The 25,396-nt window shown below is 48.4% G+C and overlaps 4 protein-coding genes and 1 non-coding gene across 10 annotated transcripts; all 5 read right to left on the bottom strand.

Moving 5' to 3' along the window:
- Positions 1-53: 53 nt before the first annotated feature.
- Positions 54-2,962, bottom strand: mettl3 (methyltransferase like 3). The gene is made up of 11 exons (XM_077589421.1): positions 2,716-2,962; positions 2,525-2,645; positions 2,210-2,400; positions 1,682-2,128; positions 1,444-1,619; positions 948-1,376; positions 822-860; positions 643-751; positions 508-573; positions 329-441; positions 54-254 (listed from the first exon to the last, which is right to left on the bottom strand). The coding sequence occupies exons 2-11, from the start codon at positions 2,637-2,639 to the stop codon at positions 143-145; spliced, it is 1,797 nt and encodes a 598-aa protein (XP_077445547.1). The 5' UTR covers positions 2,640-2,645; positions 2,716-2,962; the 3' UTR covers positions 54-142.
- Positions 2,963-3,271: 309 nt separating this feature from the next.
- On the bottom strand, positions 3,272-9,334 carry LOC144065464 (eukaryotic initiation factor 4A-I-like). Its single transcript, XM_077588304.1, has 11 exons — positions 9,213-9,334; positions 8,178-8,220; positions 7,973-8,105; positions 6,836-6,975; positions 6,580-6,748; positions 5,636-5,745; positions 5,419-5,562; positions 5,205-5,342; positions 5,036-5,125; positions 4,628-4,707; positions 3,272-4,562 (listed from the first exon to the last, which is right to left on the bottom strand). Exons 1-11 carry the CDS (start codon positions 9,233-9,235, stop codon positions 4,418-4,420), a joined length of 1,215 nt encoding a protein of 404 aa, XP_077444430.1. The 5' UTR covers positions 9,236-9,334; the 3' UTR covers positions 3,272-4,417.
- LOC144066481 (small nucleolar RNA SNORD10) lies at positions 5,824-5,963 on the bottom strand. Its single transcript, XR_013297646.1, has one exon. It is a non-coding gene; the product is annotated as a small nucleolar RNA SNORD10 (small nucleolar RNA).
- Positions 9,335-9,767: 433 nt separating the features above from the next.
- senp3b (SUMO specific peptidase 3b) lies at positions 9,768-14,857 on the bottom strand. Its single transcript, XM_077588303.1, has 12 exons — positions 14,500-14,857; positions 13,853-13,978; positions 13,041-13,778; positions 12,868-12,969; positions 12,676-12,787; positions 12,468-12,615; positions 12,345-12,392; positions 11,677-11,754; positions 11,456-11,593; positions 11,303-11,386; positions 11,175-11,225; positions 9,768-10,538 (listed from the first exon to the last, which is right to left on the bottom strand). The coding sequence occupies exons 2-12, from the start codon at positions 13,938-13,940 to the stop codon at positions 10,428-10,430; spliced, it is 1,698 nt and encodes a 565-aa protein (XP_077444429.1). The 5' UTR covers positions 13,941-13,978; positions 14,500-14,857; the 3' UTR covers positions 9,768-10,427.
- Positions 14,858-15,045: 188 nt separating this feature from the next.
- Positions 15,046-25,318, bottom strand: afap1 (actin filament associated protein 1). 6 transcript variants are annotated; one of them, XM_077589346.1, is made up of 18 exons: positions 25,214-25,318; positions 22,615-22,743; positions 22,445-22,527; positions 21,595-21,703; positions 21,309-21,526; positions 20,638-20,817; positions 20,001-20,081; positions 19,856-19,931; positions 19,634-19,789; positions 19,348-19,559; positions 19,137-19,282; positions 18,953-19,067; positions 18,102-18,254; positions 17,853-17,982; positions 17,113-17,277; positions 16,852-17,042; positions 15,851-16,018; positions 15,046-15,772 (listed from the first exon to the last, which is right to left on the bottom strand). In XM_077589346.1, exons 1-18 carry the CDS (start codon positions 25,236-25,238, stop codon positions 15,746-15,748), a joined length of 2,364 nt encoding a protein of 787 aa, XP_077445472.1. In that variant the 5' UTR covers positions 25,239-25,318; the 3' UTR covers positions 15,046-15,745. The 6 variants fall into 6 exon arrangements, with proteins under 6 accessions (XP_077445472.1, XP_077445471.1, XP_077445473.1 ...); XM_077589345.1 differs by lacking the exon at positions 25,214-25,318 and adding an exon at positions 23,907-24,082; XM_077589347.1 differs by lacking the exon at positions 25,214-25,318 and adding an exon at positions 23,608-23,851.
- Between the last annotated feature and the right edge of the window lie 78 nt (positions 25,319-25,396).

The raw sequence follows: 25,396 nt of genomic DNA on the forward strand, positions 1-25,396 counted from the left end.
AGTAGCACAACAATGGCTAAAGATGGCCAAAAGAAGCTTCTGGTAAACAAGGCTGTGCAGCCACTCATCTTTTTAATGAGTTTGCCTCATTCTTCAGGAGGATAAAGACTAACTTGCACAAAGTTAGGAGAAACACAGATAGCTACATGTTCTTGGGTTTGGAAATGACGCCGTCCGGGTAGCATTCCTTGAAGCGGCCCACCACCTCTGGATCCAGGAGGTGTATTCCGTCCAGCTGGTTACCCAGGGTGACCCTGACGAATAGTCGGTCGGGGGTCAACCGAGCCGGCCGGCGCGGCGAGTTTGCCGCGTACGTGACGGAACGCACCAGTTGGGTTGGACGTTGTGCGGTCTGCCGAACAGCTCGATCTTCCTGGTTCCCGGCGACAGTCTCTCGATCATTCCGTAGATCTCGTCCGGTTTGTGACTGGTGGATCGAACCTGGCGGGCGGGGAAAAAACGCAGTTGACGGGGGGTTCCGGTACCGGGCGCCGGGCTCCCGCTTACCTCGGCCACAATGACGTCGCAATCCAAACCTCTGTTGAATCCCTGGGGGTTGCCTTTGACGCCCACCTGGATGCGGGTACGTTTGAGTCAAAAGGATGCTCGGCCGCCTCGGCGGGAGGAAAAACGGGCGCCCACCAGACAGTGCTCCTTCCCGTGGTTCAGCCAATGTCCCGTCCTTCCCGTCCGGATGATCCTCTGAAGCTGGTTGGTCTTCACCCAGATGATTTCATCCACGCGTTCATAGCTGAGGCATGGAGGAAGTCGCTTGGGCGCTTTTCCCAATCCGCCCAGGACGTGAGGACGGAGCCACTTACCCCCACAAGCTGAGACACTCCCTCCCCAGCTCCATGGCCCTGCCGGATAATAGAAAAAAAAAAAAAAAAAAAAGAGCTCGTCCGCGGGTCCTCGCCGGAAAACCCGGACCGGCGTCGGCGCGGTACCTGCCGGTGACCCAGAGGAAGAGGAAGCCGTTGTCCTGGAGCACGGGGATGTTGAGCTTCCTCATCTCGTCGTCCGTCAGCGTCCCGTAAGGCAGCTCCATGTGGATGTCCCACGGCGGGTCGGCCATCACCACGGCGAACTTCCCCAGGACGGAAACGTCCAAGTAGCGGATGTCGCAGCAGATCCACTGAGCGGGGAAGAGCTTGCCCGCGTCGCCGTCCGAGTCGTCGCCCCCGCCGCCGCCGCCGCCTCCTCCGCCGCACGGGCCCGGCTCGGCGGCTCCCGGATGGACTCCCGCCAGGCTCCCTTCGGCCTCCGGGGGACTGTCGATCTCGTAGTGCACGTACTTGCAGGTGTCCATGTGGAAGCAGGTGTTGAGGAAGGAGCAGTCGCCCAGGTTCTCGTCCGTGTGATTGTTGATGATGCGGCTGCGGGAGGAGCCGAACCCGGTGAGTGGCGCGGAGGGGCGGGACCGAGGGCGAGGACCAGACTCACCGGAAGTGGAGCTTGGTGCAGGGTTGGGGCGTGTCGGCCGAGCGGACGCACTCCTCTTTGGTCCCGTGGTCGCAAAACTCCTGCACTTGAGCGCGCCCCCGTGAGCGGAACTTCTCCACGATGGATTGCTCCTTGGCCGTGCTGGCGTTGAGAAGTTCCAGGATTTCGCGGCTCACCTGCGCGAGGGAGGAGCACCGTTGGAAGCCACGGCGAGGCCGCAACGAGGATCGCCACTGACCTTCTTGCTCTGTTGCTCTTTTGTGGACTGCTGGCTGAGGAGGTTTTCGATTTCCATGTCCAGATGAGACGATTGGCCTTTCCCGCCTCTGCCTTTCTTGTCGGCGCCGCCACCCGGCACGCAGGGCGGCCCCGCCGCCTGCCGGGACGACGCCGGCAAGACGGAGGAAACCGCGGCGGGGCGGGGCGGAGAAGCGGGGCCCTGCGACGAGGCTGAAAAGCCCGGACTTCTGGCGCACTGGGATTGGTCCTCGGCTTTTCTCTTGACTCCCGCGCGGGGCGCGCCGGCGACCGATCCGATCATGGCCCAGAGTTTGGCGTGATCCACCGCCACCACCACCGTGGTGCAGGACGAAGACAAAGCCGACTGCCGGACTTCGATGAGCTCCTGGGCGGAGAACTTGAGCAAGAGACTCTGGATGCAGCGGTGCGCCGCGGCCGTCTCCGACTGCGAACGAGACGGGAGAAATGAGGACTGCGCGCCGCCGCCGCCGCGTCGGTCACGTGGACCGTTCTTTGCTCTGCTCACTCCGTTGACTTCTCTGGTGATGGCGAGGGAGTCCTTGGGCAGAGACAGACTCAGATCCGACAAATAGGCCAGCATCCTTTTCTCCAGCTCGGGGTCCGGAGGTTTCTCCGTTTCCTCCACCGTGCCGCACGGCGCCGGGGCCACGGGGCTGTCGCTCCTGGATGAAGAAACGTCCGCGCTCGCACTGACCTCTGGGCACATGGAAGTGGTCAATGAAGACTTTTTCAAGTACAGTTCCCACATCTGACAGTTGTGTTTGTTCAATGGGAAAATACGTTAGAGTCACAGTGTTAATGAAACTGAAGTGCGTCCTACCGGCGGCCAATGGTGTTGAATGCCCGGTAGGTTCTTTCCGCCGCCGCTGGAGCCTTTCTCGCAGCGAGTCCAGTTGCTTTTTGTGCGCCTGGATGTCGCTCCATGTGTCCGACATGGCCGCCTGACACAAAAGAACCCGTTCACGGTCGTAAAAACGATAGGAGACCTTACCAAATAAGTTGTATATTCACCTTATTATGAGTCGCAGTTGCTAGTTGCAGACGGTATCCAACGTTCGGTGCGGATTATTGTACACGGAAGTAAAACAATATGAAAATGATGGGGAGTGTGCTCTTTATGCCAGAGGATGAGAACACTGGTATTTCCACCCCCAAAAAAATTGAACATAAATGCACTTTGAGATGGCTCACCGGAGTTGCAATTTGGATGGCAGTTTTGTCGCGGGATTTTACGTCATATCCGCCTTTGCGACGTCACTTCCTTGGGCAGGACTTGTGATTTCTGCTGAGTCAACGTTAGTTGGTCGACATATGATATATTGATTACGATATGCTTATTATTTTTCCATCAAGGAATATAATATATTTGCCTTATAGATTTATTTTTCACGTGGAAGCAATTGCTTCTCGTTGAATTACTCCCAACGCGACTGCCACATTCGACCAATCGGATGAAAGCGCATTTACCAGCAGGAAGTCTCCTTGAAACCTGATTGGCTAGCGAACGATGTTTTTTTAAGGGCCCCTTGTTTTATATTTATACTCAACAAGTCATGTTACACTGATGTAAAAGGAGCAACCTTTATTATTTTATTTAAAGACCATTAAAATAAATACTATACAGAACCCAATGTACAAAGTTTTGATACACTGTTTCTGTCTCAAAAACGTTAACATGTCATTATTCAAAAACAAAAAGGGAAGAAAGAAAAAAAAAAACACCATGAATCTCCACGAAAAAAAGAAAACCGTATCCTCCAGGTTAGTCGTATGGAGGATGTAGAATCTCTAAACTGCAAGTTTGGTCCTTTGACAACACCAAACACCCCACCCACATTTTTGATGAGGTAGATCACAAAAAAGTGGCCACCATCTGAATAGAAAAATCAATTTAACACTTCAAATACAGTAACTACAAAATGGAGTGGATAGGTTAACTAAAATACATTTAAAAAAAGAAAAAGAAAAGAAAAAAAGAACCACCATTGACTCAACTCACCGTGACCATCGAAAGGGCAGGTCTCCTCCACTGACTGCCCCCCCACCTCTCCCAAAAATAAAGTGTACATTAGATGCTGCTAGGAATGGAAAGCGTCGTTTGTCGTGATTTTTTTTTTGTGCGTTTTAAAGCTCCCGCGCTAGTCTAAAACAGCAGTTAAGAGGCTTCAAACGGTCAAAGTTGATTTTACTATACAGGTCTTTTTATTGAACATGCCCTGTATTTACTTGTAGCCCCCAAAAAATGCAAGTTTAAAGATAGCATTACGTACACTGGAGGTCTCCTTAACACTGTTTGCGTTCCTATCAACATTGACAGCAAATTTCGCGAGGTCGTAGATGCTAGCTAGCGTTTAGTCCGCGTCACAATGCTTGTGCTTTTTTTTGGATGTGGGCTGGGTGGAGGGGGTCCAGGTTAAAAACATCAAAGTGGATGCAAATTAGAATCCACAAAAAACTGGAATGTCCATATTTTTAAATTTCAATTTCAGTGAGACTACGTGGCAAACAGTGTTAAGCATGCCAAGCCAAAAAAAACAAACTGATTGAGAGGAGTGGTCTTCCTTCCCTAGCAGGAGTCAGTCAAGTTTGGGAATTCCAACCAAAAGTTGGCCTTTTTTTTCTTCCTTATCTTTTTCTTTTTCTTCCTCTTTTTTGAACAGTGGTGGGGAAACGGGGGGCGTATGGATTTTGCTCTCTTCTCTATTGCTTGGCCTTAGAAAAGATCAGCCACATTCATGGGCATCTCCTCAATGGTGGTGTTGTAGAAGGTCTCGATGTCCCTCAGGATCCGCTTGTCGTCGTCGGTCACCATGTTGATGGCCACGCCTTTTCTGCCGAAACGACCGCCGCGACCGATCCTGGTGGAGAAAGGCGGTTGAAATGGCGAGCCTGCGCACAGGGGCGGAGCTTCTTCCGGGCTTACCTGTGGATGTAGTTTTCCCTGTTGGTCGGCAGGTCGTAATTGATGACCAGCGAGACCTGCTGCACGTCAATGCCACGAGCCTGAAAGAGAGCGGGTTGATGTTAGATTTGGGCGGGGATAAGATTTAGATTGCCGTCGAGGGGTGTAGTCTGCCTATTAGTTGTCAATCTGGGACGTAAACCCAGCCACAGTGGAGGGCACACAACTTTCTCTACCAAGGAATATTCAGTCCATCACCAACACCACAGTTGGGATGAGAGGTGACCCTGGACATGCCTGACGTACAATTGCTTTTGACTGCCAAAAAGTACCCTTGCAGTCAGGGTGTGGGAAACTACAGCCAAAAATAGCGCAATGTCAGGAGCACAGTTACAATTTAAATAGTGGAAGCAAAACAGAGACACATACCAGCAAGTCAGTGGTAATGAGAACTCGACTGGAGCCGGAACGGAACTCCCTCATGATCAAGTCTCGCTCTTTCTGGTCCATCTCACCGTGCTGCAAACCACAAAGTACAGCGCTTAACACCAGGGACCCCATCAGTTTCATTCTGACCCCCCTCCCCCCTTTTCTCTACCATAGCTGAAACGGTGAAGTCCCTGGACTGCATTTTCTCAGTGAGCCAGTCCACTTTTCTCCTCGTGTTGATGAAGATGACCGCCTGGGTGATGGTCAGAGTCTCGTACAGATCGCATAAGGTGTCCAGCTTCCAATCCTGAGGCGGATCAACGGGGGGGGGGATCCGTCAGAAACCCGGATCAGTAACGCTATGGGGACCCCTCAACACTGACCTCTTTCTCCACATTGACGTAGAACTGACGGATACCCTCGAGGGTCAGCTCTTCTCTTTTGACCAGGATGCGAATAGGTTCGCGCATGAATTTCTTGGTGACCTCCAAAACGTCTGTGGGCATGGTGGCCGACAGAAGGACAACCTGGGAAAAAAAATAATAACAATTCCATCCTTTAGAAAGGAGCGCAAAAGTCATCTGGCAGCGAGGAACTCACCTGCGTGCTGCCGGGCAGTTTCTGGAAGATCTCGTAGATCTGGTCCTTGAAGCCTCGGCTCAACATCTCATCGGCCTCGTCCAGCACGAACATTTTGATGAATTTAGAAGCTTAAAAAAAAAAGAAAAGGAAAAACTTAGCCCATTGCCAAATCATTTGTTGACGTTCAGGTGGAGGAGAGTGGGCGCTGTATTCAGTAAGTGAGTCAGATCATCCCCCCGGATCCCCGACGTGCCGACAACCCGGGCCGGCAAAACGCCGACCTGGGCCGCGACGCATCGGGGGTTGGCCAGGGTCAGTTGACACGCATGGTTATCATCACTATACAGCCGGGTTGGGGTAAGCAACGTAGCTTAGCAAGGGCTCCGACATCTCATTGTTTTGGGCTATTGATTTAAAAAATAAGCGCATCACTGTTATTCCATTATATATCTCCTTTCTTTTTAGTGGGTTTGGAATTGAGCATCAAAGGGTCTTTTTTAAAGAGCTATTCAATCAGTAAAGGAGCAATATTTAAAATTTGAACTCAAAAATTGAACTTGCGTATGAATGCGAAATTACTTAATAAAAATCCAAATTATGAATGTGAAATTACTTAGTAAAAATCCCAAATTAGATCAAGTAAAAAAATGTTAATAAATGTAACCTTCCCAGCATACAATTAAAACTATTAAACATTTGCAATCAAGTAATACTAAGGAATATAAAAAAAAAATTTCTTCTGAAAATGCAGAGCAATTGTAGCAACTGTTTTATTTGTAGCTCTTAATACTTAAAAATGTGATCACCCAATTGAATTCCCATCAATCATTTAGACCAACATCACTGTGACAAATTAAAGAACACTCCAACTAAATTAGAGAAGAATTTAAAACATCCCTACCTCAAATGTTAAGATAGATGTTTTTGTTTTCCAAGTGAAAAAAAATACATGGACTACTTACAGATGTTCCTGCGGCTCAACATGTCAAAGACACGGCCGGGGGTCCCCACTACGATGTGAGGGGACTCGCACTGAAGCTTTTGGACCTCAGAGCGGATGTCGGTCCCGCCAATGCAGGCGTGGCAACTGGCGCCCATGTAGTCTCCTAGAGACAGCACCACCTTCTGGATCTAAATGAGACCGGGCCACGACCGTCAGATGATGGTGACGCTTGCTAGCTAGCCACGCGACATCGAGCCCCTCCCCGAGCAACTTGCCTGTTGAGCCAGCTCTCTGGTCGGAGCCAGGACCAGGGCCTGGGTGCCCTTCAGCGTCACGTCAATCTGCTGAAGGATGGAAATGGCAAAGGTGGCAGTCTTGCCTGTGCCAGACTGGGCTTGAGCAATAACGTCATAACCTGGGAAAGCAAAGGAGAGAAAAATCAAAATCAACCGGTCAAGGGGAACTGTACGTCAAATTAGCTTGGACAATACTCTCGTGCAGGGGTCGGGAACCTTTTTGACAGCGAGAGCCATAAACAATTCATATTTTCTAATGTTATTTCTTGAGCCAATCTCGGAATTGAAAAGTAAAAATACATGAAAGTCAGATTTTTTGTCATTTCACCACTTTTAAAGTACAATAAGTCTCTGAATTCTTTTAACATTGTTATGCTGTTGCTAATAAATCCGTATCAATGATGTCATGCATGCAGAAGAGTAATAAAAACAAAATTATGATTAAAGTGGTGGTAGAGGGTAGTATCAACACCACAGTGACGCTCCTATTGGTGCATTTGGGACTCAGCTCTCTCAACAGTGATTTCCATATTTTACCTCACAGCTTAGTGGGGCCATATGCACCCAAGGAAAGAGCCACATATGGCTCTCAAGCCACCCCTGCTCTAAAGGGGAATTTTGCTGGCATTAAATGGGGACTCGTTTCGAAAACAACATCCATTCGTGGCGGGGAAACAGGGATAACATTGCATGGCGACCTATCACACCTTTTAGTTTTAACTACAGCACCAGCATTTTATCCAAATTGAATTTGGCCTGCAAATACAAGGTGTTCCAAAATGTTTGACCCTATTTTGCAGGCCAATCATTGAGAATTTTTGTTGGAATGACCTACAATTTTCAGTTTGTGTAGAAACTTTTCAATTTATCGTGTGTAACGTGTCAAGTGGAAGATCGTCTAGTGTAAGTTTTATTACACATCCAACAACCACTGCAGAATCAGGTATGTGGAAATTTTTCTGTTTGTCATTTTCAGGAATCGGCTCAGAGTTTCAGGAAAAATTAGACAGATCTTAAAAAATAGGTTTGGTAAAACTAAAAATGGAACAAACCAAGCCATCATTCAATTCTTATCAACAGCGGTAACAGGGAAACTTGGTTCTAGTCATGACTGACCCTTGATACAAGGAAGAATGGCCCGCTGTTGGATGGCAGAAGGCTTCTCGAAACCATAGGCGTAAATTCCTCGCAGCAAATCTTCACGCAGATTCATATCATCAAAACTGTCCACAATGTCATTCCAGTTGCTCTGCAGAGGTTAGAAGGAAAAAAACAATCAACGTCGCACGTCGCGGTTGACGTACAAGTCATCCGAACTCACCTCGATGACGCCATCGGGCTCCATGCCTTCCGGGCCATTGTCTCTGCGGATGAAAAACAAGCTCATTTGACTCCATTTCGTAATGCGCCATCACATTAGACGAGCAAAACATCACACGTCCTTTTAAACAAGTCCGCCATTTTAGCTTGTCGCATTCAAGATGGTGGCTCCCCACCAGGGAGGCAAAAGATGCTATCAGACCAAGCCAAATGTCTCTTTCACCATTTCAGTCGCATATTTTGCCCTCGACAGTCACGTAAGGTGGCGATGCGTAAATAAATAAAAAAAAACAAAGAAAAAAATCGTTTAACGGATTGGATTCTCTTTAGCATCGCGGCGCTAACTGCCTCCGCGTTCTTCTGAGTAGCTACAGCATCACCGCTGGTCAAAAATCCCCCGAAAAACGGCATTAATAAATAAAAACAACGGGCGATTCTGCTGACAATATCGACGCCATGCGGCCTAGTCTTACGGCATTGTTACCCACAGGCGTGTCCGCCACCACCATGTGCCAACTTTCCCCTAAAAAAGGGCAAACGATCCATCTAACCTCGGACCTTCGCGACATGGCAAAACGGTGATTTCTCACCACAAATCCAACCTTCAACGGATACCTGGCCGTAACGGCCGCCAGCTATTTTTAGTTCATTATTTCCACATTTGGGGCCTAGCTAACGCCTAGGCCCAAAAGTAGTCACATGCTAGCCGGCGACGTTAACAGTTAAGCGCTCGCCAAACCCAAAATAAGCACCAAAAAACATTCACCCATCAGATTCTACTCAATATACTTCTTAAAAACACGAAATACAACATTTGGACGAGCTAGTGCTAGCTAGTCCACACATTTTGCGAGGATATTCCAGCGGCATTTCGCATTCAATAGGCCTTGACACGGGCTCGTATTCGTGTTGCGTTAAACAGTTTTTTTCTTTCTACACACACAATAATAAATACATTTATGTCCTAGCACGTTTATAGCGACAAATATTGACCGGTGAATAGCATGAGCTGCTTGGTAATTTAGACGGCCCTTACCTATTATCGTTGACAGCCGACATTATCACAAAGAAAGAAAGAACGGCGAAATTTTCTTATATACGTCGATGGCGCAGCAATGCTTTCAGATTGGAGGAGAAGGCTGTCATTCACAAATAGTCCCGCCTACGGCGTGGTATGATTGGTTTAAGTGTGCGTCACCGTCACACGGGCGGGCTCGAGCCGTATTCTACGTCACCTCCGCTCTTGGAAAGGACTTTTTTTGTTCTTGTTATTAAAACGCAACTTTATATCCTTTGCGCATGAGATCGATTGGTATTCTTTTTTTTCGGGGCATGGGGTTATTTATTTCCTGGCTGTTTTATTCGTATGCAGCTTTGGATGGTGCATTATAATGTAATAATGACATTGAAATGTATCCATCATCTGCCACTCGTTCATTAAACCTCTTTAATGGACTTTTTTTTTCTGGCTAATGATCATCTCATTAAGCCTTCATTGTTCCTTTCAATTCTTTCATCAGCTTCCAGAATTGAAGCCAGTGGAGTGATATGTAATGCTTTCCGTTCATGACAACAGCACATCACCAATAACCCTTGCTCACCTTTTTTTATTTACATTTCTTGCAACCAGAATGCTTTGTGTATAGAAAACAACTCGCTGGCATCACACATTTTCTCCAGGAAAGGTCGGCGGGGGCCAAAAGTATAGTTACAAAAAAAAGTGAGAGAATAACTTGAGTGACTGGAGAAAAACTAGCCAGGATTTTTCTTGCCCCCGCTCCCAAACCAAAAAGAATGAATTTCTGACATGAATGCACATACAAAAAGAAAAACAATTGGATAAATGCAAATAAACCCAATAAAGGACATCACGTATAAAAAAAAAAAAAAACATATTTTGAAAGGATGGTTGCTGATTTTAAGCACAGGATTATTTTTTTCCCCTCATATGCTAGTGTACGCTTAACTACGGTTAAGTCTGAACACAAACGAGGCAACCGTTTTACACGTGAACTTCTTCTCCGCTGGTTGGCCACACCTCCTTGCGGCGCGAGAGCGAAGCCTTGGCCCGCTTAAACTGGGACAACCATAAAAAAAAAAGAAATCCTAACAAGTGAGAACTAAAGAGTTTTGGGTTTAGCTATACGAGTAGCTCACATCGAAGAATCCACGAGACGGCCATGTACGGACGGGGCGTGGCGTTCGTCCCGTCTCGCCGCGGGCTGGTGCGCTTTTTTCCGTGATTGGGGCGTCACAGGCTGAGCTTACAGTGACAGAGTTCCTTGTACATCTGCCTCCGTAGGCGAGGCATGTCCTGCTGTCCGAAACTGAACGGCTGCCGCAGGGCCAGACACTTGCAGTACTGGATGGAGCGAGAAAAAAAAACAGTCAGTCCGCAGTTCCCCCGACCGCTAGGTGGCGCTAAACCTCCTTCACGCGTCCGATAGACCAGGGGTCGGGAACCTTTTTGAAAGATAAGAGCCATAAAGAATTCCTATTTTCAAATGTTATTCCTTGAGAGCCACACTCCCAATTTAAAAGTCAAAATACATGAAAATGTGCAATTTTTTTAGTCATTTAACTAAAATAAATAAAAATAAAGTCACCTTGTAACATGCACTCGTTTTGAGCATATTTTTCCATGCGGCGTCTTAGCGCTATAAAATAAAATGTATAAAATGTTCTATTTCAACATCAGACAACACAAAGGAAAGGAAACAAAATATTATTAGAAAATGGAATACAATACAGTGTAACAATTACACTGTTGCTAATCAACGAGAGAATAGATGCAGAAGACTAATGAAAAAAAAATCAATGCCACAGTGCCGATGTGACGTTCCTATTGGTGCGTTCGGGACTCGGCTCTCTCACCACTGCTTTCCATATTTTAGCTCAGAGCCATCAAAAGAGCCACATGTGGCTCCCGAGCCATAGGTTCCCAACCCCTGCGATAGACGGCAGCGGTCCACGAAAATCGGATTTGACGTCAACTTACCTGTAAGACGAAGGCCCCGCAGTCGCTGTCGTTGTTCTGCCGGCCCACATTCTGAAAGAGACCCCCGCCATCTCAGTAACGCTTCGAGTCGGTCTGTTGAAATTTCAACTAGCAATCCGGAGTCTCACCATTTTGAAAAAGCCTTTCCAGCCGGTCAAAAACTCTTTCTGGTCTTTCTTGATGGCCTCGGCCTGCAGGTACTTGAAAATGTGCTGCGGACAAAAAGGTCAAGACTAAGCGTTTATGCTTTTTTTTTCACGGCCAAAAAGAGGCGGTCCCACCTTGGGGCAGCGCCTGTTGAGGGTTCTCTGGGAGTCAAAGTATATGATGGCTTTCCTGGGAATGTCCACGCTGACCAGGGACCAGTGGACCTCCAGGTGGATGGGGATCAACAGCAGAACCTTCTGGAAGATATCCACCTGGCAAACAGATAGGTGCATCCATAAACCTGGTTCGGAGACCCCCCCGACCCCCGACTTGCGCGCGAGCGCCGCTCCCTTACATTTTTCGTCCACCGTTTGACCCCTTCGTAGCCTTTCGTCCTCAGCTTGTCGTAGAAAAAGCTGTTGAAGAAGTGGATCTGAAGAAGAGAGCGTGGAAAAGCAGAGGTGAGGGACGGAATGTCGGCGGAAAGCTACTATGAAGACCCGAATCATCGTATGCCTACGATTATTTTTTCAACTCCAATTTTCGCATGCCTACGATTCTTATTCGGGTGCCTACGATTATTATTTTTTGCCTCAATTAAGTCCGTGCAGCAGCAACATTGTTCTATGTCATTAACTTTCTACGTGTAAAGCACACGTGCTGTTTTTACTAACGTACTAGTACTAGTAAGAACGTGCAATTGCCACTGGTAGAGTTGCAATATACATCATTACAATGTATTGGTAGGCCTAATATATACGAGAGTTACGTTATACGCAATTCATTGCAGCAATTATTTGCAACTGTAATACAACTTTGCAACACGATTATCCGTTATCTTGCTAGCAGTAGTATTAGCATGGAGAAAAAAATATAAAAAGTACACTTTTTTTCCACTGCCTACTATTATTCCGGTGCCTACTATTATTAATTCATTTGGAATTTTCCACTCCCTACTATTATTCCAGTGCCTACTATTATTCGGGTCTTCATAGTACGATGGCTAAGCCCCCCCGCCCGTACCTCCTCTGGGAACGAATCCATGACCAGGTCGCCATACATGTTCATAATCTGAAGAAAGCCAAAAAAAATAATAATACATAACAACAGGGTTTGTTGGTTGAGTTTCCCCCGTCTTTGACCTGCCTGGTCATTGAGCCAGTTCTGTCCGTAAAGAGTTCCGAGGTCGTCCATGGTCAGAACGTGGCGTTTGTAGTTGACTCTGAAGGTTTTGGCCAGAGCCGATCCCGAGGAGCGCTGGAAGGACTGGATCAAGTGCTGGACCATGGCTTTTCTGAAGCCAATCCAAATGAGAAAAGCCAAAAAAATGAGCCGAAAGCCGTTCGGGTCTCACCTGTGCGCCTGCGAAAAGTTCTCGCTGAAGATGTCCCGGAGCCTGTCCGTGACGTCTTCCGCGTGGATGGGAATCAAGCTGCCGTATTTCTGCAGGGATTCTTCCAGGATGGCTACGCGTCCAAGAGGGCAGAGTTTGAGCGGACGGCTCGCCGCGACGGCGACGGCGCCGACGATGGCTCCCGACGCCAACCTGTCACGCAGCTCACGTGCTCCTCGGAAAGCGCCGGCTCGGCTCGCTTGTCTTCCGCTTCCCGCCGACCCCGGTCCGGAGAGCAGCCGCTCCTTCGATTTTCTGGTTCCGGAACCACGACAGGCATTTGTCTCCAGTTCCGGGGGCATCGAATTTTCTCTCGGACGACTTACCGGCTTCTGAGAATCCGCCGTCGTCGCCGCGCGGCGTTGATTGATGGTACGCGATGCCGCTCTGATTGTTGTAACAGTTGTAGTCGGTTGCTCTCAGGCTCCAACGGAGATGGAGGAATTTGACCCGCTGGGCTCGGTGGCGCCATCGCTTCCACTGCTGGCTGAGCAGCGAACCCGCGGCGCCGCGCAACTGCCGCTGGTGACACGAGCGCTGCAGAGCCCGGAATCTGTGCGGCTGGGACGTCAGTGTCCGCCGGATCGGTCCAGACCGGAAGACCTCATCCCGCTCCTCTTCTTCTTCTTCATCATCTTCTTCTTCTTCTTCATCTTCTTCTTCCCCCTCCTCCTCTTCTTCTTCTTCTTCTTCTTCTTCTTCTTCTTCTTCTTCTTCATTGTCGTCTACCATCGTCACATCTTCGACACCCCGAGTCAAGTTGAAGTTCACGTGTTGGTCGTGTTGCCGAGCGGCAAAGTTCACCGTGTCCCACTCCACCCATGCCGCCGACTCGCCATCCTCGTCTTCTTCGTTTTCCTCCTCTTTGTCGTCGTCGTTTTCCTCCCAGCAGCTGCCTTCCAATTCATCGTCGGCGTCCTCGGCGTCGACGCGGCCCATCCCGTCTTCTCCCGCCTCGTCCTCGCCGCTCCACACCCTCTCTTTCTGGCCCAGGCGCAGGTGCACGGGGCTAGGGATGCTATGGTCGGAACCCGGGACCATCAGGTGCTCTCCGGGAATCCCGCCTATGGAGAAAAGGGGGAAACTGTCAGCTAACTTCTAGCCGTCTAAGGGAGAAAGAAAAAAAAAGTTAGATCACCTCCACCCGTGTCTTCCTGTCCCACAGCAGTCAGACCCAGATCTCCCTGCCAGCCATTCTGGGTCAGGCTACCCCCACTGTCTCGCATGATCCACGGACACCCCGCAACCTGCGCCAGCGCGTCTCCTAAGCACAAACACAAGAAGACGCTCACCGAGAGTTCTCTGCTGGAAAAGTAGTGGATTACTCAATGGTTGCCATTGACAGCGCTAGACGTCCAACATTCCTTTATTCACTACTCCCATTCAAAATGAATTGAAGGTCGAGCACCGTCAATGGCAGGCACAAATTCATACATATACATGATTACACACATGCATTTTTATATGTCTATCGTTGTGCTCTAATTAGGAGACAATAAAGGACCACTTGGAATTCGTTAGCAGGCTAATGCTAGCGAATACCTGCTTCGATGCATATTATTTTGCAGGTCCATAACAAAGACCCAATAAAGAGTCAGTGATGTCAAATCTAGAACGAGGTAGAAATAAGGGCCTTCTTATTAAAGCGAAATGTTTTATTTTACGCCGGCGTGGCCATGTTGTTGTTAGCAACGGCGGCTAGGCTAGCTGCTTAGCATTATCTCGGGGGTTTGAAGTCGCGACGTCACGTAACCTCCACAAGACGCGCTCCGAGGCACCGCTTACCGTTTAGTCACCGATGTCGTATAAAATTATACTCTGGGCTGTCCGCAACGTGTCCAAACGGCCTCTTTTTGTGCTCGCCAAAGCCCACTTATGCTAAGTGTGATGCTACCACTTCATTGAATGAAGTCAGATGAGAGGGGGTGGGGGCTCTCGGGTAAGAAAGCCCAATTCCGCCGCCTCCTCTCGCTCCGATAACGTCAAATGTAGTTAAGACTGGAAGCAGATGAATTTATTATCCTCATAACGCCACGCGATGGCAGGCAAAATGTCTTTTTCTGCTCCCCGAGCTAAAAGATCGGCGCGGTAATCGTCATCATGTCTTCCGAATTGTCGCACAGGATAAACGTCACGCGGGCGGAAACGGCAACTTCAAAAAAGGCCCATTTCGACCCTTCTTTTTATCACCCCACCTCAAAATAAAATCAAAAGAAGCAAACCAGCTCGTCCATTTTTCAATAAAGTACACTGAATGTGTGCAGGACCTTTTAGTTTATAAAAAAGGAATGGAAAAGTATGAAATACCATCACTTTGACACAGCAACGGGGCATTTTGAGAAGATATTTATTGATAGAATTCCATAAACACAGAAAAAAAAGTCTCTCAGTCTATGTACAAAGCATGTTACCGTCGTCAAGGTGACGACTGTCCAATTTTAAAATAAAGCAGAACATTTATAAGGTGCAAACAAACAAACGGTTGATGTATTGCCATCATGCAAAGTTTACTAAATAGGCACAATTATTTTACAAACTAAGAATTAGAGCCACAGTGAAAAGAAGAAATTTCCTGGTGAAATCTTTACGTCAAGGCAAAATAAAGCAGGCGAAAAGTTTTTTTTCCTCCACTTTAGTGGTTGTAATATTTGGTAAATAGTTATTAAGAGGCACAAGTGCTAAAAATAAAGCAACACTATGACCACAAAGACTCCCAAAATGCAGGAAATCCAATTATTCAGCACATACTTTAAATACTTGTATATATCAGCATAAATAGAGGGAAGCTAAATCTTGTTTTTTTTTTCCTTCTGGAAACATTTACAAATAAATATTGGGTCTAAATGGAATCCGTTGGCGAAAAGAAAGTCAAAAAGACGACGACAAAGATCCAGTATGTAAACTGAACATGCCCAACGGTACAAAAGTGTCTTAAACAACCAGCATTTTGTTTGTTGTAAATAGCTTAAAGAAGTGTGAGGACAATTTTCAAATAAATACACATCCGACGAGAACACGGGCGTGTCACGCTTTAAGTTCCGCTCTTCTGTTCCCATTCCTGGAATACAAACAAATGCGGTTTGAAATGAAAAACAAAAATGGCCATAGAGGGAGGATCGATTTTTGGCGTACGGACCTTGGCCTTCCTCAGGACGTGACCCCGGACCGGCGAAGGTTTGGGGACGCCCTGCTGACGGCGGAGAAGGGAGGCGCTGTTGACCGGCAGGGAGCAGGACTCGGTGTCGCTGGTGTCGCAGCTGGAGAAGGGCGAAGACTCGTGGACGCGCCGCAACGCCGCCGGCGACTAGGTTGAGAGGGAAATGGCCCAAGTCAGACTTTGCCAAGGCTTTCTATAGTACAGTGGTACCTCGTCATACAACATGCTCGTCACACAACATGCTCGTGGTACGACGGAAATTTCCATCGAATAATTTGCTCGCGATACGATTAAAATTTCGAGATGCGACCAAGCCAGGTGGCCATGACATGACAGGCTGTTTATCATTGTAGCCACATCTCTTTGGTGTATAACTACTATATCTACGAGGACTGAACGATTTATTCATACGAGTTTCGACTAGGAAACGCACAACGCGCATGCGCGGGCAAAAAGAGGGCTTTCTGGGTAATGAAGTATACTCGTGCACACAACACCCATAGCCAATGGCACTCTTTCTCAGAATAAAACGTCATTACCCACAATCAATACGTGGGTAGGCTGTTATTCCTTCCTTAGCCTGTTAGCTCCCGCGATCGCTCATTCAAGACTACTTCTCGTTGGCAAGTGGTCATGCGTTATCCTGTTGTGAGGACATTTGTGTGCATCATTTTGGGAATATTTTGAAGGCAATACAACAGCAAACAGTCCATCGATAGCGAACTTGAGGGTGGAGGCGTGGCTAACCGCTAACCCGGAAAACCAAGGTAACAAAAGATTAAGACAAAACTAGAATTCAGTTTTGTGTAACGTTACATTAAACGTATGTTCGAGTGTGTCTGTATATATTTATCCTAGTTCATTTAAATTTGTTTGTTCGGTTACGAGTGTGTTGCCGTGGATATTTATTTATAAAGTCCACCCGAACCCCTCGAGGTACCACTGTACTACTTTTTATGGAATAGAGCGACTGGGCCAACCTGGACGGGGGCGGACGCTGATTTGGGCTGAATGGTGAGCCCCAGGGTGACCCCTCCGCTCAGGGCCTTCTTCAGGCTACCTTTGACCTCGGTCAGCTCCAGTTCCAGATTGACCCGCTCTTCCTCCTTGTGTCGGCACTCGTCCTCCACCTTCTTCAGTCGTTCCGAAAGCGAGGCCTGCGATCGCTTGCCTGTCGGGCGAAACACGTCGGGAAAAAAACGGCCCAGCACCGCACCGCCAGAAGCTAACCCGCCACTCACCTGAGGCCGCTTCCATGGCGGCGCGGAGGTCCTTGCGCTCCTTCTTCAGAGCGAGGAGATGGTTCCGGATGTCCGCCTTCCTCTTGTTCAGCTCGTCGTCTTTGGCCTGCAGACGTATGGCGTCCGCCTCCACCCGGTTTTTCCCGTATTTACATTGCTCCGCTCCTGGAAGGGCGAGCGGGGTATAAATGTGAAATGACTTCATAAAAATCCAAATGATATTAAGTTAAAAAAAAGGTTTATAATTATAACCTTCCCAGCATACAATTAAAACTATTAAACATTTGCACTCGAAAATTGAACTTGCGTATAAATGTGAAATGACTGAATAAAAATCAAAATTATCAATGAGAAATTAGAGTTATACATTTCAATTGAAAATATAGCAAATGTAATACCTTAACCTTGTATATACAATGTTTTTAATCACAGTTGCATGGTAGTAGCAAAATAAGTACGTAAGCACAAAACTAAACGTTCAAAAATCAACTTGTATAAATTAGCTTTTTAAAATGTATGTATGTATGTATGTATGTATATGTATGTATGTATGTATGTATGTATGTATGCATGCATGCATGTATGTATGTATGTATGTATGCATGCATGTATGTATGCATGCATGCATGCATGCATGCATGTATGCATGCATGCATGCATGTATGTATGTATGTATGTATGTATGTATGTATGTATGCATGCATGCATGCATGCATGTATGTACGTACGGCGCCGCTTACCGGAATTGTTGCGTTTCAGCGAAGCCGAGCCGTTGATGCATGCGAATCCGTTCTTCTTCTGCTGACTTTTCGCATCCGTCTTCTGTCTGGAGGCCGACGCGTTGCCGGCGCTTCCCTTCTTTCCCTTCAGCTAATTGGAAAAGAAGACAATTGCCAGTGCTAAGCTAAGCGCTAGGTAGTCAAAGTCTCGGAGCGAAAAGGGTTAGGCATGTTAATGGCGTCGCGGCAGGAGCGGAACGTGTTAGTCACCTGAGCGGCGTCTTTGTTTTTAGTATCAGCGGTGAGGAACTTAGAAGAAACTTTAGAGACAGGGGTCTTATAGAGATTGGGAGAGGCGGTCCGCTTGACCGAGGGCACGTTTTCGTAGGAGTCGTCCTCCTTGCCCGGGTCGCCGGGACCGCTCTTGTTCGCGGTAAAGCCGAGGGAGGAAGAGGCAGAGGATGCAAGGGTACGGCAGGGCGTTAGGAAAGCCACGGGCGGCGGGGCGGCGGCTTCTTGTGCGGTCTTTTGGTCGCCGGACTTTTGGTCGCCGGACTTTTGGTCGCGGTCTTTTGGTCGCCCGGACCCAAACAATAATTTGTAGAGCCAGACGTGGTCTCTAATGTGCTTAACTTAAGTATTCAATGTATTTCAACTCCGCCAAACAGGATCATCATCTTCACTATTGTTGTTGTTGTCCAACAATGGATCTGGTAGTGGACACCCCTTCAGGCTCAGGCGACAAAAAAAGGTAAAACAAAACTGTCTACGCATGAATAAAAGCCAACAATGGCTATGAGCAGTTTCACTGAGTGTAGAAGAGTTTGTATGTACATGCGTTGTCCCTTTAAGAAGCGACGTCAGTCAGGGTCTTAACAAGTTCTCCAACAAAAAACAATACAAGTATGGGAAATTTGGAGCTTTTCTTTAGCCTCATAATTAATAGGGCATTAAGTATGACTAAATAGTCATTCGCAGTTTGTATTTAGGGAATTTGAGCAACCATTTAAATGGTAATTATCAATAACCTTCCGGGCGACCAAAAGACCGGCGACCAATCGACCAAGTACCTCTCGCGGGTGACGGACGGTGCCCAATTTGCCGGCCGGAGGAAGCCTTACCATTCCGTTGATGGGCACGTCGTGGTAGTGCAGAGCCGTCCCGCTGGGGCAGGCGTAACTACCCACGTGGTTGTCCAAGTACGGCTTGGGGGAGATGGCTCGCTTGCTGGTGAAACTGCCACAAACATCCACGGCCCGGTTGGAGAAGCGCCAGCGTCGCGGGCCGCTTCGTTCGCCGTCTTACCACAGGGACTGCTTGGCCAGCTGGATGACGTTGGCGGTGGTCTCCACGTCGATGTAGTCGTAGTGCAAGGTGGCCGGATCGGCGGTGGAGCCCGTCTCGGCCAGCAGGACCCCCAGCCAGCGACCCATGGCTTCGGAGGAGGACGCCTGAAGGGAAAAAAATATATATATGTAAACCCAGAGCGAGATGAGACCGGAGTGTCGGAGGTCACCTCCAGCACGGCCACTTCTTGACCGTTGCGCAGCAGGCGGAAGGCGAACGGGTGCTTGTGGTCCAGGCCGGGGATGACCTCGCAACCTCGGAGGGGCAGCGAAGCCATGTGGCTCTTCAGGTCGTCCTGGTCCTTGTGCAGGAGCAGCTGGTTGTCTTTCAGGCGGCACCAGCGTTCGCGCCAGCGGTTGTTGGACAGCACGTTCAGGTAGCCTTTCGACGGGGGGATCGATGGGGGTCTTTGGACTCGTTCTTTCTGGGCCACCGCCCGCCCGGCAAAAACCTACCGCACGTGGGCACATCTTCCTCCGCCGACGAAGTCTGCTCGTCCACCGAGGGCTTCTTCTTGCCCAGCCCGATGATTTTGGTGATCTTCTTCCCGGCGCCTTTGCCCACCGTCCCGGTCTTGCTGGGTTCCGACTTGGAACTCTTTTTCCCCTTTCCTGGGGGGAGGGTAGCACACGTTGGAGTCCCCCCGGGAGGAAAAGGCGGAGCTAAGGGATACGTACCCTGGTCCTTGGCGTCCACCTGCCCGTTCTCGTGCGCCGCTTCCCCGTCGGAACTCGGTCTGTCGCAGGAGGATTTCTGAAAATAGACGAACCCCGGTTCAACTAGATGAAGACCGGATGACCGGAGAAGGCGCCCGGACCGTACCTTTTCCAGTTCGGCTTTGTGGACCGGGAATCCGGAGCCATCCAGTTCAAAAGTGCCGTTATCGCACACTTCCCTCATGACCTAGAAACGGGTGGTCCGTTAACGCGGCGGCGTTAGTCGTCATTAAAAGAAGCGGAAAATGGGCCGACGGCTCGATTGGGACGGTGGAAAGTTAGGGCTATAAAACTAGGGCTGGATTAGGAATCCTGAAATATTTCCACACATTTAAGATGCTCATTCCTTAGCCTTACGTAAGAATACGGGAGCGTGCATTTTTCGAGCCACGGGCAGACTTCCTCCCACTTTTCCGTAGTCGCCAGCAAATTTCCTGCCCGCGACACCCATTGAGAGTTTGGGTGAGCGCCTGAAATTGGGGCTCTTCGACGGTCAGATTTGTCGTTTGGTCGCCTAGACCCAAACAACGGGCGACCAAACGTCTGCCGACCAAAAGTCCGGCGCCAAAACAAGGTAAAACAACACGGTCTACGCATCAATAAAAGCCAACGATGGCCATGAGCAGTTTCACTGAGTGTATAAGAGTTTGTATGTACATGCGTTGTCCCTTTAAGAAGCTACATCAGTCTTGGTCTTAACAAGTTCTCCAATAAAACACAATAACTAACTAGCATCCTGTTACCTTGAGCCACTGCTCGGCTTGCTCCTCGCTCTGCACGGCCAGCACCAGGGCGTCCGCCCCCGGGGGGACGATCTTCAGCTCGTGCCGTTTCTTCTTGCCGTCTTTGGGGACGTGGCTGACGCCGCAACCCGAGAGGGTCAGCTCCATTTGCGGCGTCTGGTCCTTGGACGTCTTGTAGCACTGCCGAGTCAAAGGAGCGGGTGAAATGCGGCGTGTGCGGTCGATTGGTCGCCCCGACCGCGACAACGGGCGACCAAATGACCGACGACCAAAAGTCCGGCGACAAAACAAGGTAAAACAATACGGTCTAGGCATCAATAAAAGCCAACAATGGCCATGAGCCGTTTCACTGAGTGTAGAAGAGTTTGTATGTACATGCGCTGTCCCTTTAAGAAGCGATGTCAGTCAGGGTCTTAACAAGTTCTCCAACAAAACACAATAAAAGTCCGGGAAATTTGGAGCTTTTAGTTAGCCTAATAATTAATAGGGCATTAAGTATGACTAAATAGTCATTCACACTTTGTATTTAGGGAATTTGAGCAACAATTTAAATGGTAATTATCAATAACCTTCCGGGCGACCAAAAGACCGGCAACCAATCGACCGTGTACCGAAATGCGGAAGGGTCCCCTCCCTCCCGGCGGCCCCGGGTTTTGTCTTCCCCTCCTCACCAGAAGTTTGTTGTCCTTGACCACGCAAAGAAGCTTGGACCACTGCCCGAAGCGCTTCTTGCGGAGCAAGAAAGCGCAGATGCGGGCGTCCTTCACCAGATCCATGGAGGCCTCGGCGGAGGGCCACTGGTGGCGCGTCTTCTGGCCCCTTTTGTCCTCGTCCTCTTCTTCTTCGTCGTACGACTCGTAGGAGCTGCTCATGGCGTCCGAGTCGTAATCTGGCGACGAGAGCAACGCAAAGGTTGGACCGGCGACCATTCCGGCGGCCATTCGTCGCGTCTCTCACTGGACGTGATGTATTCCGGAGCTTTCCCGGGACTTAACGGCACGGCCTCCTCGTAGTAACCTTCCGGGAGGGACGAACTGGGGAGAGGGGGAGCGCCATTTTCCGGAGCCTGCGAGGAGAATAGAAAGAACCCCAATAAAACCTGGACTTCGCGCTAATGAGAACATCCGCCATTGGACGGAACCGGACCGGATCGAGATGAGATAGAGGAATGTTTGCGAGGGGGGGGGGGGGGGGACAATAATTACACGCTTACGTACGATGGATGAAAACAAGCCAAGGGCCAAAGACAACTCGGCCCGGGAGTGATGTATAATTAGGCCTCGTCGACCGAATCCACTGGGATTTGGGAAATGTGGACTTGCGGAATCCCGGCCGCCCTCCGGTGAAAGGGTCACCACGGCGGTCGGATTGATTTGATTTGGTTCGATAAGTGAAAACGTCTGGGTCCTGCCCGGTACCGGCGAAGCGGTCCGGGTAGGACCGATGACCTACTTACGGCCGGCGCAACAAAAGCCAGCAAAAAAAAAAGATCTGTACTTTGGAATTTTAGCGCTTGCGTGATGCAACGCCCTGCCAAGCGGAGCCTCCAGGGGGGGTGAGCGAAAGAGAGAGGAGGCGCCGCTCTCCAACGTCAACACATATGGAAGTCGTTTAGGAGGAGCGTGACGTCACCGGCCGAAGGAGGGGGCGGGACCTTTTGCCTGTAAAGACTGGCGTGAGCTCACCTGTTACCTGACGACAACGTTCCCGTTCAATGAGTGTTGAATTTTACGCATTCCGAGACGTTTATGTCGGAAATAGTGGGCGTGTCACAGATCACTAAGTCAAAATGGACTTCGGGTCTTACCAGCCAGGGCTGAGGGATTTCAGGCAACGGCATCTGAGGCGGCGCGGGGAGCCCGCTGTGGATCTCTGCCTTGCACAAAGGCTCTTTGGAAAAAGCAGAATCCATTAAAAACGGTTTGGCTCCCCACCTAAAAGGGCAGCATCTCGGTTTTACCTTGATCTCGGTTTTACCTTGATCTGACAGGACTCTGTTGAGGATATTGGAAAGGTGCATTTTCTTCTCTCGGATTCCGGCGCTGAGGTATTCCCTGTCCAGCAAGTCCAGGAACAGCCGGAGCTCGTACACCAGCTCCTCCATGGCTGAAAGACATTTTTAGAAAAAAATCACAGACGCCATATTTGACCCGTTTGCTCTGTAATGACGCCGTCATCGGAGAAGGGGGGTCGATGGCTATCAAACAGGTGGTTATGACGCGCCAGCAGATGTTTTCCCGTCCCGTCTCGTCCAAATGCCCGTGGGCCAGAGCTCCGCCCACCTAAGTGGCTTTTTGGAGAGAGTGAAGAAGATCCCTCTGGTATTTCTTTCTCTCTTTCCAAAGGATAATTAGAGGGTGCGCGCACATTCACCGCAAACTGCCAACAGCTTGCCCGCCGTCCATGATGCCGGCACACACGCACGCGCGCACGCACGTACGCACGCACGCACGGCCGACGTCATGTACCCGCCGGTGGGAAGTCACCAAGTGCAAACGCGGTCGATTGATGGCCATGCAAGCTATTGACAAACGATGGAGTTCTGGTTCTGATGACCAAGATTTTTTGACAATTTTATTCTAAAATATTTGGTCAAAAATGTTTCTATGAACTAGAGATTTTTTAAAAATTCAATATTTTACATACATTTTCTATAAAATAAGAATAATGAGACTTATCTGTGATTTGTTTTTTTGTTTTTTTGATTGATTTAAAATTAGTTTATTGATAAAATAGGGAACGTGACATGTTTTTCCTTTTTAAAAGGAGCAATGAAAGAATATAAATCACTCAACGATTCAAACAGTTGGTTTTGATTAAGGATAATCTCTCGATGACTTGATCAAAATCAGAGACCCCCCCTTCAATGACCCCCAAATAAAAACCCCTCCTCAATGACCCTGGAAGTCGCCCTAAAGTGTGAATTGAACCCCTCAAAAAGGTGCGTCGGTTTACCAGAAATGCTCTGACCTATATAACTCACTCTCCTGACCACAAAGAGTCTTCCTCATGACGAAAGCATGGATTTTGCATGAAAAAAAAAAACAACGGCCAAAAAGTCAGCAAAAACTTTCACCTCAGGAATTCACATTCACGTCGGGTCGGAAAAAAAAGGCAAAATGTCGCCGTCACATCCGAAGGAGGAAAAAAAGCATCCGAGTGAAGGAGGCCAACTCACAGTAAGAAAGTCTCACCCTCACCCTTCGCTCTCACCCTCGCTTTCTTTCTCTCTCTCTCTTTCTCGCTTTCTCGCTTTCTCGCTCACTCACCCCCGTTGGAAGTAAAAATCCTCGGTTCGCTCCTCATGGTGAAATCGGGCCAAGGACGTTCCATACGCCGCTTCGACGTACGTACGTCCAGTCCAGTCCAGTCCACCCTCGCGGATCCTTTTCACCCAGCCAGGCGTTTTTTTCCCCCGAGTTTTCCCTTCCAAAGTGCCCCCCTCCCTTCACAAGACATACACACACAGCCCGCACCCCCTTTTCGTCACCTCACCGCCCCCGGCGCGATGCCTTCACGGACCCTCGGAGTTCCGATAAAAAGGAAAAAAAGTCTGTGTGATTAAAAGGCAAAATCGCTACTCGGTTCTTGCAATACCAAATGTGTCCGCTAGATGGGCAGTCTCCCTATGTAAATGCCATTGTGTTCTCTTAAGTCATATGAGACGTAGAGAAACTGCCCTCTGGCGGACACTTTTTGTATTGCAAGAGCCGAGTAGCTTTTTTCCCCTTTTTTAATCACACACACACACTCAAGTAAAAAAATAAAGAGCTCATTTGAATCAAGTTTCAGCAATTTTATGTATTTTTAAAAGAGATTCATGACTTATTTAAATTGAGTAACCAAAATAATCTACATTTTAATTTGTTTACAGATTTAAATGAGTTTATTTTGGTTCCACAATTTAAATAAGACATGTATCTTGTTAAAAAATATACATTGAATTACTGAAAATTGATTTAATTGAGTCGTTACATTTTTTTAATGTTGGTATGTGCGATTAAAAAAGGAAAAAAACGCTACTCGGTTGTCGCAATACCGACTGAATCCGATAGATGGCAGTCTCTCTATGGAAAAGTGATTTTGGCCTCTTAAGTGCCTGTTCCAAAACGCTGACGGTTGACAAAATAAGGGCTGGTGATGGCGATGTAGTAAGAACGAATTGTAAATTTTTCGTTCATTCATTCATTCATTTTCTGTACCACTTTATCCTCACTAGGGTCGCGGGGGGTGCTGGAGCCTATCCCAGCTGACTTTGGGCCAAAGGCAGGGGACACCCTGAAACGGGTCACGTTGTCAGACGTTATATTTAGGGAATGTATAGAAGCGAATGAGATTAAAAAATAGATGTATGTATTTCATGCTGGGATGGGAGCGTTTTTTTCCACTCAGTTTGGCGATCAATTAAGTGTCTTGAATGACAGGACAATACGAGAATACAACGCCCCCCAATCCAGCCAGCCACAAGCTTCTGATCCAACTATTATTTCATAACACAAATAGCAACGAGCAGGGACTTCCAAAATACATAAAAAATGAGAGATGCAACCAAAATATGAAGGTAAACGGAGCTCACCTTGCTCCTTTCTCCCCTTTTCCATCTCGCTTTTGTTCAAGAACCGGTCAAGACGATCTGGGGCCGGCGGATGTGACGTCAGGATGCGCAGCCAACCAGCGAAACGACGTGGAATAATCAATGAAAATTGCTTTCGGACGAATCAACGAGGAACTCATTGATGGGGATCAACGAACCATTGAT

The sequence above is a fragment of the Stigmatopora argus genome, chromosome 20 (assembly GCF_051989625.1).
Source record: "Stigmatopora argus isolate UIUO_Sarg chromosome 20, RoL_Sarg_1.0, whole genome shotgun sequence".
Taxonomy (NCBI): Eukaryota; Metazoa; Chordata; class Actinopteri; order Syngnathiformes; family Syngnathidae; genus Stigmatopora; species Stigmatopora argus.